A 22141-nucleotide genomic window follows, 5' to 3' on the forward strand; every position below is an offset into this window, starting at 1 on the left:
CCTTCTACACTACAGATTGTCTATATTTTAGAAGACGTGTATGATGAACGTCCTGCACCAAAACAATGCCATTATTCCTTTCATATGATCTCTGCATCATGGATCTATAAAAGGTGCTATAAATATATACCACTGCTGTTTTACATCAGCAAGAATATTGGAGTTAAGAAAAAATCTTATACCCAAACCCAAAACAAGTTGTATCATGTCTCAATTTATAAATTATATCATTGCAAACTGCTGCATAACAAACAACCCGCAACATTTCAAGTTTCTAATAGCAAACACACATTTCAATAAAAAAAACAGTGTCTTCTTGTTCTGACTGTAAATACAGGACAGAACAAAGGCACCATAGCTTAAGTAAGTTGCTCAAATTGGGTGATAAAAGTACATTAGAACTCATACATGTATTATGGACCGAGTTGCAGTTACACGTTATTGATGTGGAAGAATGAAGATTATGGCTTCCTTTAAAGCGGACAGATTCATTGGTATTGGGCAACAGGAAAAGCCCTGCAACAGTACCACCATTTGAGATGCTTACTAGAGATGAGATTGTTGATTCAGAATGTACACTCAAGCTCCAATTCTGAGTTGATCTTATACAAAACGTTGACTTGGCGGAACGGGTTGTTGCAGTTTCCCTGATTTTATTTCACAGGGTGGGGATTAATGGTTGTATAGAAAATGCAAGTCTTAACATTACTGTTCAACAGACTGTACAGCCACATCTTCACAAACATGTAGAGGAAATGATGAGAGCTATAAGACCTGAACCTGCAATAAACTGCAACAAGCAGTTTTGTTTCAGGATAAAAGCTACTGTAACACTAAAACCTCAGAGGCAGAATTTGTGGTTAAAAAATAAACTACTACTGTGTAATGCAAAAGGCTGTAATAGTTGTGTTATGTTTCATACAGTAGTGTTTTGTCACTACGTTATGAAAGAACTTAATGGGAACTTTGTAACGACCGAATAAGTGCTATATAAATAATATTACCAAGTAGTTTCATGCACAAAGTTTGGTTACAAAACACCTAAAGCTGAAAACATAAACGTAGATAACATACCGGTATACATTCATCAGCTCCAACAGATTTCATTCTCCCTTTTATATTTTTGTGTGAAAAAGAAAACTTGAGTTTGAACTTGATGCCAGCTGTCCACGGTCAAGGGCCCACATTTGAATATTACATTTTTAAAATAAACTGTCATAAAAAGCTTCAGTAAGGACTGTGTTCAGTCCTGTGTGACAGTATTTTCCCTTCAGAAGTCCTTCGGCTCCAGAAGACCAAAGGCCTACACTGCCTACCTGACTAACTGCTCCTCCTAAAACTCATGCACCCTCCAGCAAAGGCAAATGCTGTTTAAAAAAAACATCCCGTCTTTGTGCTGTAATGTTTGGGGCGTTATTTAAAAGGTGCCCTGTGGAGTTTTCATGTAAACAAACAAAAAAGTACATTCAGTGTTTCAAAGTTAAGTTCCTTCCTCATAAATCAATTGTAAAGCTGTTTGAACATGTCTAAACTGCATTGTCTACTGGCTAGCAGTCTCTCTCTCTTCCTTGTGCTGGTGTAGTGCTCCATTTTTGCCACCACCTGCAGATCAGTGGAAGTGTGTGAAACTATTAGCAGGAACATGTATTGCATATATATCTGCATATTGCTAAAAGATAAACTTCACAAGGAACCTTCAACTAAGAACACATTACATTAGTAGTAATAATAATAATAATAATAATAATAATAATAATAATAATAATAATCTGGCTTGTACTTTGATGAGTTTGACTGGGACAATTGAACATTAAATTCAACAAACACTTGGCGGGGGCTCTGATGTAAATCTCACATGGCATTCACTGCATAAAATGTTTTTCATTAACTCGAACTTTGCCCCCCCATCACCCAGCTGGTGTATTTACAAAGGTAGTAGTAACAAAGGCTAAAGCTACGTCAGTGATGTTGTTGCCCTCAGCAAACAGAGATTGAGGACAAACTTTAAAAAGTACTTCATCAAAGTGACACATCCAGTACAGGCCTCAGTAGGACATTTTATAGAATGAGATCCTCCACTTTAAAAACGTGACTTTTGTTCTAATGAAATAACTGACAAAACTTAGTTAAGTTACGGTAACAACAAGATTGTGGATCACTTGCCTAATGGTGCTCTTTGGAAGAAAGGTAATACTTAAGTTGTCCAGTTGTAACAGTAGAAGGTGACTGGCATTCATATGTCAAAGGACCTGCTATGAAAACATTCACAGTGTATACATTTGTACAGTGTAAGCTTCACTAAAGGCACTGCAGTTTGGATACATGAAGATTGATTGTCTGCTTGAGCCGAGCATTCTTACCATCTCCCATTCATTGTTTTAATGATCATTTACTGCTTTCTGGCTCTGTAAACAGTCTTTCCCACAGGAAAAAGAAACTTTTCCCTTGTATATCACTAGGCTACTATTAGTTACAGTGCATTCATGTTCAGGCACAGTTTGGCGATGTCTTACAAAATGCTGTTGAAGAAAAACTGTATACATTTAATTTAAAACTTAATTGAATCTTAAATAAGTTCTGAAGTCCCCCTCAAAGCACAATTTCTCAATGATAAACCTTTTCACTTTGTTGCACACATCCCAACCTAGACATGATAATTATTTACCCCAACTCAGTTTACAGTTCTGCAATTCACAAGAATTCAAAATTTGTTGTGTGGCAGCTTATTGGCTTCCCTAAGTCATAAAATGAAAATTCTTTAATCTGATAAAGAAAATAGAGGAACTGTTTCAGCGTCAGATTGTCAGATGGAATTAGAACCTGACTAACTAACAAAGTCTACATAATGTAGACATGGGATGATACAATAAAAATTTCATGTCATGATTATCTTGGCCAAAATAATGGCGATGCATAACATAATCTAAATAATCATGAAAATATACTTCAGACTTTTAAAATGACTAAAACATACTGGAATCACTTTACCTAACATTTAGTTAAGAAACACATTTTTTGCATCACAGATAAACACCTGATCTCCCTGTTCTGTTTTGGAATTTATACTATTTCCACACATCCAATTGAACTTTGTTCTTGCAACAGGCGAGCCGAGCCTTCAGTCATAGTGACACCCCAAGGGTTTTGGAATGACTGAAAGATGTGGTCTTCCCCTTCTCCCCTTGTTCAAAATAAATAAGGAAATCAATGTAAAACTGTACCATGACGAGCATGACAGCTTTTTCAAGTCAAGCCATGTGAGGATATTCACAATTATCCCGATTCATGACTGATTATGGAAACTCACCACGATAAATTTATGACTTGTTTTTCTTTATCGCAATACGCAATAATATAGTATATTGTCCCATCCCTAATGTTGGTGTTCATAAAGTCATTTGGGTGTCAAATGTGTGCAAAAAAGAGAAAATGTCCTGTACTGATGTCGCCATTGTGAAGCTTTTACTAGAAGTACTATGTACTTAAGCTGCATTTGCATGAAGAAGAAATGCTCAAACAATATTAAATAAAGAATTGTCTGCTGCAGTTATGAAAGGTAGACGCAGGATAATTACACTCAGGAAGGACTTCAGCACTCACTGTAGCCTTACAAGGCACATAGGAAACAATGGACTTTCCTTTTTTATGTAAGAGATGTAAACATTGATATTTGGACAGTTAAATTATCTTTTTAGCATTTGCTGTCATAATCTCCATTAGGAGTTGAGAGGCCTTGGACGTAGTGGACGGCGTCTGCGATGGTGAAAAATACAATTTTGTTTTCTCCTCCATCACATTCTTTTTTCTCTGGGTAGTATCCCCCTCTTTCCAGATCGTCCAAAACTGAGACATTACACTGGGCCAGCACAACCTTGATCCCCAGTTCTCCGTAATCTTTGCGGACCTCTTTCAGAGCATTGACTCCAGCTGTATCTAGAAACAAGATGGCGCTGCAGTCGATCACCAAGCTGCTTAAGCTACGACAAGATTTCATCAAGGTTACAGTCGTACCAGCTTCAACCACATCCTCTTTACCTGCAGCCTCCTTCTCCTGGGACTTCATATTTTGGCCTCCTGTAACCTCTTCCTGCTGTTTCTTCTTCTTCTTCAACTTGATAATCCGCGTTTTCTCCTTCACAGGATCAAGTCCTACACACCTGTAGAGCGATTTTTTGAACAAGCTCTGGTTGGCATAATAGATTGGAGCCTCATATCTAAAAACTGCCACTCCAGGATGTGTCCCAAGGCCGCGGTAAGACAGCAGATCATCATAATGCTCCCTGGTTGTAGCCCGGCCAAGCTCCAGGACCTGGGCTTTCTGGGTCCGGCCCAGGACGCAGAGGGCTGACACCAAAACCCCCACGAGGAGACCCAGCTCTGTGTTGACCAGCGCTGAGGTTGCCATGGTGATCATCCAGATGGAGGCATCGACATGGTTGACACGCCACATGCGGGGAATGTCGATGAACTTTCGCAAAGCTCCACGTAGATTAACCACAATGATGACGGCTAATACACACCTGGACAGGAAAAGGAAGCAAGAAAATAGGCAAAGGGCAAAGGTCGGGAAAGTCACTTGAACTTGAACCTGAGTCAGCTTTACGGTTTTTAAATTGCCAATGTAGTCTTTTGCGATTTAAATAGGGTTTCATCTTAGATTTAGGGACTGTCCACACGAATACGTTTTTGTTGAATCCGGATAAATACTTAATCGTATCGGCCTCGCGTCCAGACGGATACGGCGTTTGAGGTGTGAAAGCGGTATTTTTTGAAAACGGGTCCAAGAGTGAGAAAATCCTAAAACGCCGGATTGCCTGGAGTCATCTGGACGGCGAATGAGGATTTTTTTCAGAAACAATGACCTTAGCCGCCACCGCTAGATGCGTCATAAGAACAACAACAACAACAATGGCGGACCAAAAGCTTGTGCACAGCGCATGACCGACCAGTGTATTGGTGTGGCGGCGTCACAGCGCCACATACAGGCCTGGCATCTGTACTACAGCGTTTTGGGTCGTTTCCAGTGAATCCGTGTGGACGCAGATATTTCTGGAAACGACGCCATGTTTACGGAGATTTTTTTCGAAACGACATCGTACTGGGTGAGGCTGCGTATTCGTGTGGACAGGCCCTTAGTTCCCGGGGGGGCAGGTTGAGATGTTGGATGGAACAGATAATATCAACTCAAGAGACCAGAAAGCTTCACAAATATAGAGAGAAGGGATGATAGTAAAAGAGATAAGGAACAAAGACAACTTAATCTGGCCTCAGAAGATGTGTTATATTATTTATGAAGACATTCCGTATGTTCAGTGTAGCAGCAAGTGTCTATGGGTGTGAATGAAGATAACACCAGCATTGAAGTCAATCAATACTAATCATCAGCTGCAATCAGATCAATGGAGCGTGATCAAGGCTTGCCAAAGACTCAGAGGATCCCCCACTGTGTGAATTGCTGTTTACCTATCTAGTTAGCAATTAACTCATTTTATTAACTCATATTTCTGCTCTTTATTCCTTATTAATAATCATCTCAGTAATATTATATAGAAGTTGCAGGCTTTTTAAACACCTGTATCTTCACAGAGCGATGACCACAGTGTCAGCATTAACCCTGAACTACAACCATAGGTTATCAGTATTTGTCTAAGGCTGCCCTTGAAACCACTTTAGTGGTAAACAGAACGGCAAGCTCGTTTTTAAGCACTCTGATATGCTAGAAAGAAAACCCTTGAATCACTCCCATCCTGTGATTGTGCAGTATATATTATTTGTCTTATTATGATATGGCTTTAATTATACTACCACTATCAAGAAGCTATTGATAGCTAGCTTCTGTTGATGACAGCATGCAGGCCATCATTCCAGAAATCAGGATTTACTAATCACCTACTTAACTCACAAGAGGAATAAATAAGGAAAGACCTTTAAATTGATCACTAATTATTTTGGTGTGCTTACTTTTGAAGGGAATAGAAGAGCGGTGCAATAACGAGCAATACCAGCAGCAGGACAAGAGCGCTGACCAGTCCAGACACCTGAGTCTGGCACCCTGTGGACTCCTTGACGAGAGTCTTGGTCAGTGCAGCGCTGGTGGTGAAGCAACGGAAGAATGATGGTAGGATGTTGCAGAAGCCAATGGCGTACATCTCCTGGTTGGCATCCACGGTGTAGCCGTGCTTCTTGGCGAACATCTCCGACAGTGACACCGTGATGGCGAATCCCACAATAGCAATGGAGAAAGCGTCAACAGCCACATTCGGGATCAGTGTCCACATGGGCAGCTGGGGAGGGAGGAAGCCTGTGGGAATGTCACCAGCCACACCAGACCCATAATCAGTGTTGAAGTGGCCAAAGTGAGAAGCCAGGGTGGCGATTATCACCACAAAGAGCTCAAAGGGAATTGGAGCCTGGGTAAGGAAAAGAAAACAGACGTGACACACAAATCTTGGATCAATTTAAAGTTAAGAGCCAGTTGGTATGGTGCCCTATTTACGACATCTTGGACTTTCTAAGCTGAACTTTGTAAGGTTTAGCTGCACTAAAATGGGTAAGCTATATGCCTTCGCTGACATTTGTCATCCTCAGTTTAACCCCCTGCCAAGCTTTGGTTGAGCTGTGTTTAGCCTCAACTGTGCTTTGATCATTATAATACTAGCATTAACCTCAAAGTATAGTTGTGAACATGTTTTGAGGGATATGAAGTCCCACCCAAATTCTCACCCCATCCTTAACCGAGAGACACGGACCCCAGACATGTCTAATCTTAACATAAACATGAGTGGTTTCAAAGTTGCACTGGAAGTAAACTATCTCAAGGTATAAATGTAAAGATGCCTCAACCCAACGTTGAACTTTGTTGGACCAATTACAAGTACAACATTTAATGTTGGTGATACGTATTCATACAATTCCAATTTATTTCTCATCCCCCACCACCATGCTATGCTAACATGTCCAAAACAGATGTTTCATCCATATTAACAACTTTCCCCCCAGGGATCAATAAAGTGTTTCTGATTCTGAAATGCACCAGGTTGGCTTGCACTCACTCAACCAGTCTATATCTACAATGCTGTGTCAGTGTACACATAGCAATAGCACGGCTGTAAACGTCACAAATCACAAAACGAAGGAGAGAAGAGTGATAGTTAATGGATGCAAGTGTGACTCCAGCTTGTTGGCTGCTCTGATGCTCTATGCTCTAGTGATGTGAATTTGGCTAAACCCCTTTTGAACCAGATGGCTGTACAACCTCCTCTACTGCCGTCTACTGTGATTGACTCTTTGGCTGACAATGCTGTCAGCAGCCCGGAGGGAGAGATGCTATGTGGTGCATTAAGATTTTATAACTGAACTATGAGCAGGACATGCACTTTTAAGTTCTCTGACTGTGTGGAATACTGATATTTTCACATCACACGTGATATTATCATTGCAGGAACTGCTGATATGAGTTTTCTGTGGCACTGAACTGAAAAAAAAAAGGAATACGTAGACGAATCTTATTACTTTACGGCCAAATCCAATTTGACTTACAAAATGTTTAGTTGGGTACATCCCGAGTATGTTGTGACCCTAGGACGAATCAATAAAGAACCTTTGATTCTTGCTCTGTGAGGACTAAGGTTTACTATTGCAGAAAACAGCAATGTGTTAAACAACAATTTTTACATTTTTAAACAAAAGCTGTTAGCATGTTAAACTTATATTTAAATCTATACTTTCAAACATCACTTTGTTTACCTTTAGTTTGGCTTTGAAGCGATCATTGAGCTCCTTTGTCGGTATCAGAATGAGCAAACAAACCAAACTGGTCACCAGGTCACAAATGTTGGTGTTTCCCAAGTTGATGAGCAGGTTGTACCAGGTCTTAAACAGAGTGAACCAACCCTGAGGTCTGGGGATCTTCAGGCCCAGAAGGTATTTGAACTGGGAAGTGAGGATGGTCAGGGAGGCTCCTGTAGCAAAGCCACTGAGAAGGGAGTCTGAGAGATAGACAGAGACGAAGCCCACCTGGAAAATGCCCATTAGAACCTGAGGGAAAGAGAGAAGCATCAGGCAGTTTGGATACCCAAATTACCACATCTAGTTAGCTTGAGGTCATAGAGAAGAACGGAAGTATTTGTTGTTGGTACAGTGCATAAAATCGCCCCTGCTCACTTACCTGGTAAACTCCAGCAGTGAAGGTAACGGTGGCTCCCACTGTGATTGCATAGCAGCTTCTGTCACATTCCACCCCAACACTGTCATTCCCCTGGCCAGCCAGCAGGATGGCACTGGCGTTACTACTGACGCTGCTTTCTGTGAGGTATCCCGCCAGAGCTAACTCCCTATCTACAACCTGACCCACAAGCAGGCAGAGCACCCCAAAAATCCCCACTGAGATGTGTTTAGAAGAGCCTAAGAGGGCGTAGATGATGGAGGAGAAGAAAGATGTATAGAGACCATAAATGGGGTCCTGACTGGCCAATAAGGAGTAGGCTATAGACTGGGGGACCAATAGGATTCCAACAATCAGTCCCGACATGATGTCACCCAGCAGCCATTCCCTGAGCTGGTACTGTGGCAGCCATCTCAAAATCGGGACAAAGCCCAGTATTTTGGATTTAGCTTTCTTTGGGGTGCACAGGCAGTGTTTCTTTATTCGGTGTGACACGAGTGTTTTCCAGTTTTTGGCTGAGTCTTTCTCCACTCTCTCCAGAATGAGAGGCCGCTGCTGGTCGCTCTCAGCTCCATCTTCTGCTGTCGCACAGCAGTCCTCGCCATGCGTCATGATAGAGCCCTTATCTGTGGTGATAGGAAGAAAGAGTTCAGTTTAGTCAGCTTTATTTTTAAGAACTGATAACAGGAAAAAATGATGCTGTTATGCATATTTTAACTTTAGCAGCCCGCTACAATAACAACCATTGAGTAGCAGCGTGGAGGGGTGGGGTCAGCAGGAGCACTGTTCAATTTCAGGTCAGTGGGTGTGGGCCTGACTGCTTATTTCTGACATTTTGCTGAGACGGACAAATATTTCCGCCCATCGATGTTACATCACAATACAGATAAAGATACTTCCCTTATTCATACAGTGTAACTTATGCCTTTAGTGACCCTTAGACAGAGAACAAGGCCCTTTCTGGTAGTCACCAGTACTGACATATACATATCTACAAACTGAAGGTTTCTAAGGAAAATGCTATTAACAGCTAATGTCATGTGATATGCCATTCCCCCTCTACAGCCTTGATCAATTAAAGGCATTATATAAATAGGCTCCATCCATTTAGTGACTGGATCGTTTATAGTAATATACTTTTACTTGATCATACACATTTTTATGAGCAAATCATTTAGCAGGTCAAATATGTAAATTAAAAGTGGGCTTAGTTTGGTTGAAAGGTTCTGTTTTATAAGAACACTGAACTACTTGAATGTGGAAAAAGTCCAAACCATGTGTTAAAACTGAACTGAACGCAGGACAAAGAGTTGGTTATACAACGTAGACAAAAACAACCTTTCAACCCAACTGGTCTTATTTCACAGAGGTCTTTTACTCTGCTTTTCCAAACCCTACTAAGTGGCATCCCTGCTGGGGATGTAACGTTATGACTACTACTCTGTAAAACTAGATTCTAGCGCTAATAGGATTACGGTACCGGTAACGTGTTTGGTTTCAAGAGAACTCCTGTGTAATGTTGTGTTAATGAGATTATTGGTCTATTTACAGGCTATGTAAATGTTGGATCAAAGCGGAGGAACGTTAACTGTCCATTTGTGTACTGTACTGTGTAAAAGTCAACGTTACTAAATGACAGTATCTACTTGTCATAGTAGACCGTATCTACTACAGCGAGTGATATTCCTGATCTTCAAGTCCCGCTGAATAATTACCATTTAACGTTAGTTGGTCCAACGCAGTGTAACTAAGGTTAGCTCACCTACCTTACCTCAGTGCAGGAGCTGGCAACGTTGCGTTATCCGAGCTGTGAATGGGCACCATTGTAAACAAGTTGTCAACGTGGACACCGGTTGAAACTTTTAGCCGACTAACGTTACAGTAGTTACCTCAACGTGACACTTGGATAAACAACGTCGCTGTGAATGTGTAAAGTAACTTAAGTGACCTGAGCTGACCTGTCGCACTTTACCAAGTTGGTCTTCGGTTGTGTTCAAACACTCGAGTGTCATTCCGCCTCAAATTCATTTCTCTGTTTTAACACTGCTCTGTGGCTCCGTGCGTGATGACGTAAGGAACGTGAGCTCTACGTCACATGATCTGCTGAGACAAAGATGGTCTGTGGTGGCAGAGGATTCACTTTGTAGCAAAATAAATAAATACATTATGTATATTAAGGAAAATAATAATGCAAAGCATATGGCAAAGGAAGCTACTTTGTGTGGTTATTACAGTAAGATAACACGGTTTACTAAAGAAATAAATGAATCTTTGTACTGTAGCAAACCTTCCAGAAACACACACATTGCCTTTTCATAAACAGTCTCCTGTAACTGCCTGAACAGTATGCCCAGTGTCACAACTCTTCCTGGCTGACCTAAAACCCTAAACTCCTTTGAACCAATACAGAACTTGGAACTTGAGTCTCCAGGCTGTCAGGAGACTCAAGTCCCTCCCTGCTCTACCGTCACTCCCACCTCTGCCCACCCTGCCCCCTGCCCCCTGCCACAGACTAGGACCCCCAACCACCCCCACACACTCGAACCTCAGGGACCGCACATTCCACTTTCCCCCTGTTTATTTGCACTACACTGCACACCTCACCTGTTTAATTACATATTTAATTTATCCTATTTTATTCACCATGTAAATTACCTGAGTGCCTTAATTGTTGATTGTTGATTGCTGTTTATTTTATGTCTTGTTGACTGTTTATTTATGTATGCTAAATTGTTGATTGTTTATTTTAGTCTTTTCTATTAATATATATATATATATATATAATATATTAAATGTTTTTTTTTTATTGCCTGTTGCGCCGTGGGCCGGACTGAAATTTCATCTATGCTGTATGTCGTGCATGTATAGCATACTTGACAATAAAGTTGACTTGACTTGACTTGAAAACAGAAAAACAGTGGAAATACAGTGAAGTTTCAGTTCACAGGAAGCTGCCTTAAGTCTAAAAAGCCAATCACTCATGTCATTCATGTTGATGCTGGTGATAGGATATCCAGGAGCAGTGAGCACTCTTCTTGATTCGCAGCTCTCTGAACAGGCTCTCATTGATTGACACCATAGAAGGGGAATCAGATGTACAGTTCTGTAGTAGGTTTATTTTGTTATCACCAATGATATGACTTCTGTTCTTGCTGTTTGTTATTCTCTGTCTCAGATTCCTTAGAGAGGGTGTGAGGGGGCCTGGGGCATGATGCAATATGAGCTGTAGGAGAAACAAATGAGTGTAATACTGTCTTTTTACTATGACATAGCAACAATACTGAGTCCCATTGTATGTGCAACAGGTAACTTGAAGTGAAGAGAAGGGAGGGAGTTTTGGTCAATCTTGGTAACATTCAGTTATCAATTAAATAAGGTTGATACAGTAGAACATTGATGTTTCATTTAACTGCTAACTCAATTGGGCCTTTATTGCAAATGTACACAGTAACAGCTATAAATAGTTGAGTAAAAGGGAAAAAGAACTTGTCTGTGACATTTTCATGTTTTTTAGACCCTGTTTAATTGTTAACCCTAAACTACTAATACTGGCAGTTTATATAAAATAAAAATATACCAATGTACTATTAGATAGTTATAAAAAATGAAACTGTTAAGCAACTTAATTAACAACAAAAGTATCAAAGTGCCCATTTAAAGTTCTCCAACCACTATAATCCATGCTCATGTTCTCCATATGTTCAAAACGTTTGTATGCTTTATATGGTATATTAATATGGTATGTGTGTATATATACACTGCTTCATAATAGCTGCTTTCATAAGCTTAAGGGTTGGAAAGCAAAGGACCTAGATTGTGCTTTGGTGGAGTGGTTTGATCCTATGTAACTGACACATATTCAAGAGGAGAGGAAACAACCTTCTTTTAACAGCCACCTTTGAAGCCAGCAGGGACTAAGTAGACCTATTTTATTTATATAGCATATATGATTCATGATTAGTGTGGAAATAGTCATTTTTGCATTTTCACATATAAAATATTAAAATCATGACAAAGTGAATCTTTTTGGCGTCTGTACCAAACAAAGATGTTTTCTTAAATGTGAAGAACAAGATTTATCAGCCAGGGTATCTCTGCAGTACTTTATATAATCCTGTTTTGACGCAAATTTGACCTTTCTCAATAAAATGCAGCTTCTGTGATTTGCATATTGCACTTGGCCATGTTGCGATTTCAGTAATATTAATTTTGCCGCCCTGATTGTATTCTAAAATTAGACTCTGGGTGAAGCGTCGCTTAAATGTCTCCTGATATGAACAGACATACTTTTGTCCCATTGTCTGAAAACTTCAGTGGGTTGAACCAACAAATCACATTTTTTCTTGCAAAGTGACATTTTTAAAGTTAGTTTATAATCCTTCAGCTCATAAAAGCTACACTTTCCTTTAATCATCTTAAATACCAGCCACAACTGGATTTTAAGCTAGTCATCTCACGTGAAAGCCTGTTGTCCATAGTCATGGATTACAAAAACTGAAGTAAATTGCATGTCAATTATTTTTATGGATTTGTTTTAACACTTTGTTGGATCTGCTCATTGAGGTTTAACTAAATATGTGTATAGCTTCTTCTTTAAAGTGTAAACTATAACTACGCCCATGTTAGGATGTCTTTATGTGTTATATATGGCTAATAAGCAGTATGTCAATGCAGTAGCCTAGATGCCATGAGTACTCAGGACACTGCACAACAGCCCACAAGTGCTATGGGTGAGACAGAGAAAGGAATCCCAGGTTGTGTCATTAATCATTGGAAGGTGGTGTTATCCCAGTGTTGTAATTGGATGCAGGCTTATGTCCACACATGACCATTTAAAACCATCCTGGTAATCCTTTTTCTTTTCTCAGACACCTGTGGACTTGGTTAGCAGGACAGACGGATTATACAATTTGCTGGAGACAACACAAGGACTTCAACAGGTAGGACTGTTTACATTTTATCTAAAAAATCATTTGGATCTTTGACGTCAGTACATTATTATTTTTAATAATGTATTAATTTATTGATGAATTTATACATGAAGTACCTTGAAGTGCCAGAGGAGACAACTAAACCATGTCCTGGTGTGATAACACCCATGTCATGTATAATCTGACCTTAACATTAACACATTTAGATCATCTTATGACATATATACAAATAGTCTGCTTGGAACAATGGGAATGTCAGATTTTCCCACAAAAATATTATTTCCACATTAAAATCATTTAAATGCATTTATCATCTATTCCTTAAATGTCCTGAATGTATTCCTGCTGGACACAGGATGTCTCCTGCTTCACTGTAAAGTCCATCCTCAGTGGACGTGCACTGGTTGATTCAGCCCCTGTGTTTCCACTGCCCTGTTTCGTGTGATTTCAAAGGGAATCTGATCAAAGACGACCCAGTGGCAGGCATTGCAGCGCGGAGAATAACTGTGTAGAAACAACATTCTCACTGATGGTCCTGTTTGTTCATGTAGGTCATATGAAGGCATCCATATTAAAGCGAGACTGTTTCATAACCACCTTGTAGTACGTTTGTTGCCTTCTCAATTTGTTTACATTGACAGAGTGACAGGAGACAGATATTAACAGGTTATCATCTAGAATACTGCATTTAAGACTGCTGTATATACATATGCATACTAATGTATGAGTGATCTGTAGTACTGACTGGATTGAGCTGCTGGCATCTTTCAGCTCATTGTTTTTGGTTGTACAGCACATTTGGTGTAAGGTTCAGTCTCAGCACTCATCCACCCTGTGTCCAGCTGCATCAGGCAGCTGTTTTGAACCAATAAAGCTACTGTACATGACCTACCCAGCTCCAAATAACAGAAGACAAAGTCAGCCACCAGCTGGTGAAGGAAGTGGAACCTTTAGCGGTAACAGAGTCAAGCAGTTTTTGCAGAAGTTATTTGAGACCAAACCAGGGCTAAAAGAAGAGTGAATACCGGATTTGCTCACTAACCATTTAATAGAGCTTTGAGTGGAAGCTTTTTGCTATTGGATTAGTTTTAGCAGTTCATTAGTAATAGCTAAATGAAAGAAAGTGTTTTGCTTACCATCCAGCCCCAAGCAGTAATTCTTGTATTCCTCTGCCTGTGCCCTGTCAGCAGCAGCCATGGTGGACGCAGCGGCAGCAGAGCAGTTCCTGGATGCCAACCCGCAGTTCGCCAAGCAGTACTATGACATAAACTTCCGGCCCAAGGTCATCTCAGAGCTGCTGGACAACAACCGGAAAACCGAGGTGGACATCAGCAAGTTCCACGATCTGACGACAGTGGAGGAGAGCGAGGTCCTCTTCGACCTGATGCGGGACATCCAGGACAACCTGCAGATGGAGAAATCTGTCTTCAACCTCATGAGACACCTCAGCTTCATGTTGAGGGCCGACCGCATGAGCCTCTTCATGTACCGGCAGAGGAATGGAGTGGCCGAGCTCGCAACCAGGTCACTGGGGATTTCTTTTTGTTTAAAAAGTAGCCTTTTCTCTTTTTAACAACACGTCTCACAACCAGGAATGTTATCACTGAAACAGGGATCATGTATTGGTTACAGATTGGCTGTTTTTCACCAGCACCGTGCTTCACATTCATTCCGTTCCACTCACTCACATTTGGCAGCAATGATAGCGAAGTATCTTTATGTTAATGCTACAACCAGGCAACTCCATAAGTGAGTTAGAATGCTGTTGTTATGCTCAAAAGCACCTTGATGAGTAACAGGGGACATTTACACATTGTTTTGTCTGAATGGTAACTCTGCGAAATGACCAGTTTGATTTAAAAAGGTTGAAAAAAATAATTATTTTAAGAAGACCTGCTTTAATTGCATAGCACGATTTAATGTTTTTTCTAATCTTTACCTCCAGGTTATTTAATGTCAATAAGGATGCATCGTTTGATGACTGCCTGGTGCCACCTGACAGTGAGATCGTGTACCCATTAGATATCGGCATTGTGGGCCACGTGGCGTCCAGCAAGAAGATGGTCAACATTCCTGATGCGGCTGAGGTAGATACAGTGAATATTGTTTTTTTATGTGTTTAATGTTCACTAGTAATGTGGTACTGGTGTGGGCATTGGAACCACATTACTAGTTCAGTTAATCATATACAAAATCTTCCCTCACATACATTTATAGTGGAACTCCCAGGGTCCTATGTTTCCCAGTTCCAGGGTCAGGGTCGGGGCAGCGGGTTAAGGAACTTAGAACCGTGAGAACACAGGAGCATGGGAACATACACATGGTTATCTCAGACAGTTACACTTTAAATTCAGTATTCTCCTTTGTTTAAGACTGGTTTTAATCTTATGGCTTTTCCTTAACTGATGGAATTGGTTGTAATTATTAGAATTGTTTTATCTTGTGTGTTATCTCTTATATTTTGGATTTAATTTACTTTCAGTTGGTTTTACTAAAGCACTTTTTAGCTACTACATTCTTATATCTTCAGATGTATTTTTAAAGTTTACATTTATCTAGGACAGCTAAAATGAGTGTATATATTAATGTGGTTGGCCCCACTGAGAATTAAAGCATGTGTTGTTGCAATGTTCTACCTATCTGTCTATCAGTCGTGTAAGCAAGTAGCACAGATCCATGGCCAGAAAGTAAAACTAACTAATGTTCTTCTCTGTTAAAAAGCATTGGAATTTAAATATTTCTAATTGCTCAGTAAATGTTCAAATCCCTCTTTTGCCACAGAGTGAAACCCTGTTTGTTGCTTTGTCTCTGTCTGACCACCAGATGGCGACCTCACACCACCGCGTCCCTTAATTCCCTTCAAATAAAGCCAGCTCAATCTCATTACAGCCAATACCTTTGACATTTGAAAATGGCTGGCAAGCTTATTCCCATGTACATTTCAAGTTTGTCATGCTACTATAGGTCCACACTTAGGGCACAAACTTCTATTGTGACATTTATGGTTAATAAGGCAGCAGCCCACTCCCCATAACTGATGGATTACAAGCCCTCCTCTGTATCAGTCCAATCACTTCCTTTCATGGGAGATTAGAAACCTCAGCTGCTGATGTACAAACAAAAAGGACCCGGGTTGATGTTCCCGTTTGTTTTTTATCTATCAGTTCTGCTGCCAGGCTTGCCGCCACAACAGAACAAAAATCATCGTGCTGTCCGTCACGCCGCAGCCTCACTCAAACACAGGGGCTCATGATGGGGAATGTGGCAACTGCAATATCAAAGCCTCAAAGGCTCCCCAGTTGCAGTGAAGGAACAGCTAATGTTTCCAATAGCCTATAATTGGTTGGCTTTATGATGCTAATGCTCTGTGAACGGCCTTTCAGAGTAATGCAGAGGCTGGGAATGACTGTCTCCCTGCGCTCTATTTCCATCCCAGTCCAACCCAGTACAGGCCAGTCAACCAGTCAGGATTCTTGTAGGTGGAAGGTGGGGATTATGTTTCACTGGGATTAGGTAGTGGGCAACAGCTGGCCTCATTTTTCCCCCTTCATCTATCCCGCTTCCTTCAGACTGAGTTTATTTGAGGTGTGGTTACTCAAAGGGGGTGTGCGTGTGAGGAGGGTGGAGAGTGTCAGTGGGGGAGGTTGCAGATGAAGCCGGTTAATCTGTCCTGAATTAGAGCGATCCCAGATTACTCCCAGAGGTCACACAGGCCCAGAGCCATTTTCACAGGCTCAGCACTACAACACACCTTTAATCTATTCTGTTGCACTGTATTGTTTTGCTTATTTCTTTTCCTTCTTTGGTAGAGCAGAAACATCCTGGAATCCACTTAATGTGTCTGAATTGGCCAGGGAGGCAGTTCATGTATTGACTCATGCGTGCTGACTTTATATTAAAGAACTGTGTATAAAAATGTATTTATTACATATGTATATTTATTTTGCTGAGTTTCTTTATTTATTTACATGTAATATTTATTGACAAATTTCAAGTTTTTTCGTCTCATTTGCCATATTTTTTCACAAATTCATGTGAGATGTAGATGTAGTTAGATATAAAATGAATTGATTTCATTATTTAGGACTTGATGATGTGAGTTTCCTACCTACATGGTCATTTTATTTATTTACAAGAGTTAATAAATAATAAAAGCTGCTTATACATGAGTAGTACATACAAATATATATTTTGTGTTTTTTTTATATTAAAATACAACTTCGATTATGCTTGTCAAGAGTAGAGCTGTTGGGTAAAGGTCAAGGCAAAGCTTCAGCTGATAACAAGCAAGATGAAGACTTCTCTGGGCTTTAGGGGGTCAAAGGTCACCCCATAACAAGCTGTCAAAATGCCCAGATCTTTGGGAACAGGTTCATTTTTAGGCTGCATAAATGGCTGCAGTTGAATCAGCTACTGTGTGGGTGCTGATCCAAGATCAGCTTTGTCTCAGTGATTTTCCCCTTCACTTCCTGTGCTACTGCCACAGTTCAGGCCGGCCCCTATGTAGAGAGAAACAGACAACTTTAGACATTAATAAACAAAAAGGGTGATTTACTAATTCATTTGTGGCGCAAGATGAGGACCATTCAAATCTCATTACTGGTGCTCAAACAGACGTACAAATTAAAAATAAAAACCAAGAATAACACAGGTCTGTACTTGAGAGGAACATGGTGATCTTAATACTTTACTGCATGAAAGGGATTGAAACCTTGAAAGGTATTTCTTTGCAGACCCAGGCTACGTGCAGTGTCTGAGCTGGGTCAGAGGACAGTGTTTGAGTTGCTGCTCAGGTTTCTTTGCATGTGACAGCTACACTTTTAAGGTTTCTGAAGGATGAAACTTTAATGATGCAAATGTTTGACTTTGAGGTGTTTCCTCCTGTAGGTGAGTGTGAGGTTTATGAAGGGGCAGATAAAGCAGTAGAGCAGTAGTAATTCGTAGAGCCCGATTGACCTGGCTGATAACTTATTGCATTTATTATATCGGTATCGGCGTATATGTCAGCCAATAAGTGAAATTAAAGTACAGCAACACGAAATATATGTTTTAAAAGAGTTTTATCAGTCTATAATTTAACAGTAGTGACAAGCTTATTTTAAAATGTTCCACTCAGTACATTTCTTTGTCACAAATTTAAAAGGAAACTTATCAAAAAGGTTTATTTACGTTATGGGTTGTGTAAAGAAAATTAAAAGACCAGTGTGTAGGATTTAGTGGCATCGAGCGCTGAAGTTGCAGATTGCAACTAATTGAGGCTCCTGGACTCAAATCAGTGTGTAAGAGAAGCTATGGTGGCAGCAAAAAATGCAAAAAAGTCCTCTCTATAGCCAGTGTTTGGTTTGTCCATTCTGGGCTACTGTAGGAACATTGCAGTTCAACATGGCGACTCCGTAGAAGAGGACCCGCTACATCTGTAGATAAAAAAAGGCTCATTCTAAGATGACTAAAACACAACGCTTCCTATATTCAGGTGATTATACACTAATGAAAACATAGCTATTAATATTATATTCCATTTCTGACAATAGATCCTCCTAAATGTTACACACTGGACCTTTAATATAGGCCAATGTATCATATTAAGATTTTTGAACTCTCATATATGAATATCAGTAACTGCCTAATTTACATGGGTAATAATTATTTGATTTTATACATCTGCATGAAAGTATCAATTATGTTCCTCTTTGTGCTGACTGATTGATTCCTTACCGGCACCAAACTGTGTTCTTTCTTTTACGAACAAAAACTCACACCTTGCCTCGGCCAAATCAGGACTCCAATTTTGGTCCCTCGAGGGTCGCTCTCTGCAGGATTTTGTTCCTTCTTGGCAGTTAATGAGCTGCTCTTCCTCTGTTTCGCCCCTGAAGGAACACAATTGATGACCCCTGCTGCACAGGAGGAGCAGTAGGTGGAGTGCAGCAGAGAGGGCCTTGAGTTTGTGGATAATGGAGAGCCTTTGCTAGCAGCATGTATAGATAGAAGTGGTGTCTTCATCAAAGCTGAGTCTGAAAGTTATAAGGCGTGCAGGGACAAAGAGCAGGAGATTAAAACAATCAAATTCACCCCCTCGCTCTTTTCTCTTCATAGAGCCCTCATTACAGTGACTTTGTGGACGAGCTGACCGACTATCGAACCAAGAACGTGCTTGCTGTCCCCATCATGAACGGTAAAGATATGGTGGCCGTCATGATGGCCGTCAACAAGTTGGACGGGCCACACTTCACTGTGAAGGATGAAGAGGTAACATCTAGTGCTGTCTGTCCTGGAAATACACCCTCAGCACACTGTCAGTTTTTGTGATTCAACCACTTAAAATTAAATACGTTTTCAGCTTTATACAGAACTTTACAAAACCAGTTACAAAGTGCCTCAAAATGATATTTATTTATTTATTCATGTTTTGTTTGCATGCATCCCAGCACTCTGTTGTCAAGTTAACTGATAACATGTCTTATGGCTTTATATAACTGAAATGTGATGGCATGTTGATGATGAACAGTGGGCTACAAATCGCTGGATGGTTGCAGTATCCTCCCTAATCTATATACAAATGTATAATCTGCATTTGGATCCAGATGTAAGTAAAAATACACAACGTGATATAGACATTCTTGCTGATTGGCTGTTGGCACCCAGGATTTTTAGAGAATATTTAAGTTCTTTCTTGGAATATTAGTGATGAATTGTAAAATTTTAAAGTCAGACTCCTGACCACTGACACATGGTCATTTAAATTGACCATGTGCCTGTAGGGCCACCTATATATATATATATATATATATGAAATGCCATGTACTTTGGCCAAATTCAGTGATTGTTTAGTGCAGTGTAGTCTTTATTGTGCAGTCTTTATTGATCAATTTATCTTAAACCAAGTGATCCATTCAGACAGGATCTTTGCTTCCACTCCTCACTGTGCAGAATCATGAGCCAAAACGGGCTTTACACATTACCACACAGAGTGTGGTTTAACTTTAACACCCAGACAACATAAAGTCAATGGGCCTCAAGCATGTATGGTTTCTTCACACAGATTGGATATTAAATTGTGCATGAGAACAATTTAAAAACTTTTGTGACATTCATCAATACTTGATGACCTAGACTACATGTAAGCCAATACCCACAAATTCCAAATTGTGTTTTGTGCTGTGAAGAATTAATAATGATGATGGAAAAAGCACTTACTACATGGACATACTATTACATATTACCTGTCAGATGTCAGTGGTGTGTTTGCAAACAGCACTTAAGGCTGCTCTTACATGGTTTTACTGGGGCGTTTCCACATGCACACGCGCCCAATTGAAGATCAAACACAATTCATCAACATACTCAGGTGGTTGAGACCAGACTTTGCTGTCAGTGCGCTTTTCATGAAAACATTAATGCATGATGCCCAATGTTTTATATCTGACTGAAACAACAAGTGATGTGGGGAACTCTCTAAGTGGGGTTGTCCCTCAGCCTTCCTGCTGCTCTGGCCTGCTGTAGCAGCTGTTGTACAAGTCACCTAAACGCAGCTAGACAAACCGAAAGCCTCCCAAATCACAACTAACAACAATTCTGATCCTTTAGCTTTCTGAAAGCCGAGGAGAACATTTTTCAGCCAAGAGAGGCCTGTCAGAGGACATTTGGAGAGATGTGCAAATTAGGGGTTTGCCACTGCGATGAAAGAGTCACAGAGAAAGGAAAAACTGAAAACTCACTGCCAATTCTTTTCTGCCAAAACAGTACAAATGTGATAATAAGTGTTATCACAAAGTCAGTCAGATGTCAAAGAAATGTGGAAGTTGGACATTACATTAGCACTGGCTATTCTCAGCCACTGCTAAGCAACAGTTGTGAACCTGCACTGTATCTGCCTGAAGGTGTGTTATATCACCAGAAAGCCCTCTGTGGCATACACTCCAAATACCACACAGAAATCATTCATTTGTCAAGAAAGAGGAGACAGTGTTACCTTTTGGTTTAATATCACTTGTCAAACATGGCAGGTTGAACCATGTAACTATCGGAAATTTTTGATTTAAAAATGAGACACTTGCCATTTGAAATGTGTTACCTGCTCTGAGTGATGGCACCAAGGTAAATGTGAAAAAACGAAACATTGCAATGGTTATTGCTGAGCCTTTACTAAGACACCACAATCACTTCCATTTCTCAGTATCACACAACGCAGCTTAAAGTGTGTGCTGTTTTCTTTCAGACTCTAAGCAAGTATCTCTTCTTCGCCAACCTGGTCCTGAGAGTGTTCCACCTGAGCTACCTGCACAACTGTGAGACCAGGAGGGGACAGGTGAGGCTGCAGGGCATGCAGCACTTTATTATACTCTTTCTTTTGGGACCTTGTTCCTTTTTTTTTTAGATTTCATTTGAGTTTTAACACGTTAGCTGAAAGTGTCCCACACCTGAACTTTTTTCTGTGCCTGTGTAAGGGTACATAGATCCATATTGTCACTCTTGATGACATAAATGTAGTTAAACCTTGTGGTGTGAAACTGTGGCTTCGTGTTGTATTCTTCTGTGCAGGTGCTGCTGTGGTCAGCCAGCAAGGTGTTTGAAGAGCTGACAGACATAGAGAGGCAGTTCCACAAGGCCTTGTACACAGTCAGAGCTTTCCTCAACTGTGACCGTTACTCTGTGGGTCTGCTGGACATGACCAAGACCAAGGTGGGTTACCATAGATACACACACCCACAGTCAAGGATAAGCTGGGAAACAAACAGAAACAGTGAATCCAGTGTTTGTAGATCACTATCTGTGCTACACTGTTTTAGATCGGTTGCATGTTTACACTTAAATATCAGAATGTGTTACCTCAAATACAAACACAACTCAAACTAGGAGCAAGAATCTACATTAGGCTTTTATGTTTTTTTTAAGGGGCGGCAGTAGCTCAGTGTGTAGGGACTGGGCTTGGGAACCGGAGGGTCACGGTTCAAGTCCCACAGACTACAAAATATGGAGTGTGGACTGGTAGCTGGAGAGGTGCCAGTTTCACCTCCTGTGCACTGCCGAGGTGCCCTTGAGCAAGGCA

The 22141-nt window shown here is 40.5% G+C and overlaps 2 protein-coding genes across 5 annotated transcripts in view; one reads left to right on the forward strand and one right to left on the reverse strand.

Annotated features, from left to right (window-relative positions):
* Nucleotides 1–22141, forward strand: part of pde6a (phosphodiesterase 6A, cGMP-specific, rod, alpha) — a gene marked incomplete in the record, with an annotated part of 56118 nt that overhangs the window by 11232 nt on the left and 22745 nt on the right. Inside the window, 5 exon segments of the mRNA XM_035669132.1 lie at nt 14283–14619; nt 15041–15182; nt 19189–19341; nt 21311–21400; nt 21634–21774. Of these exon segments, the coding sequence (XP_035525025.1) occupies nt 14291–14619; nt 15041–15182; nt 19189–19341; nt 21311–21400; nt 21634–21774 (855 nt within the window).
* slc26a2 (solute carrier family 26 member 2) lies at nt 7–10225 on the reverse strand. 4 transcript variants are annotated; one of them, XM_035669136.1, is made up of 5 exons: nt 10123–10225; nt 8168–8790; nt 7747–8037; nt 5962–6410; nt 7–4520 (listed from the first exon to the last, which is right to left on the reverse strand). In XM_035669136.1, exons 2-5 carry the CDS (start codon nt 8774–8776, stop codon nt 3692–3694), a joined length of 2178 nt encoding a protein of 725 aa, XP_035525029.1. In that variant the 5' UTR covers nt 8777–8790; nt 10123–10225; the 3' UTR covers nt 7–3691. The 4 variants fall into 4 exon arrangements, with proteins under 4 accessions (XP_035525029.1, XP_035525028.1, XP_035525027.1 ...); XM_035669135.1 differs by having other exon boundaries at nt 9936–10221; XM_035669134.1 differs by having other exon boundaries at nt 9931–10221.

This window comes from Morone saxatilis, unplaced genomic scaffold (genome assembly GCF_004916995.1).
Source record: "Morone saxatilis isolate NCDOM2014 unplaced genomic scaffold, NCSU_SB_2.0 Contig22, whole genome shotgun sequence".
In the NCBI taxonomy this organism is placed as follows: domain Eukaryota; kingdom Metazoa; phylum Chordata; class Actinopteri; family Moronidae; genus Morone; species Morone saxatilis.

Excerpts from the sequence above, each read along its gene's own strand:
- slc26a2 (XM_035669133.1), bottom strand. The coding sequence starts at position 10,176 with ATGACACTCGAGTGTTTGAACACAACCGAAGACCAACTTG. Across the intron at positions 8,791-10,136 it reads CACAACCGAAGACCAACTTG|ATAAGGGCTCTATCATGACG; the intron begins GTAAAGTGCGAC and ends CTATCACCACAG. Across the intron at positions 4,521-5,961 it reads CTCTTCTATTCCCTTCAAAA|GTGTGTATTAGCCGTCATCA; the intron begins GTAAGCACACCA and ends TTTCCTGTCCAG.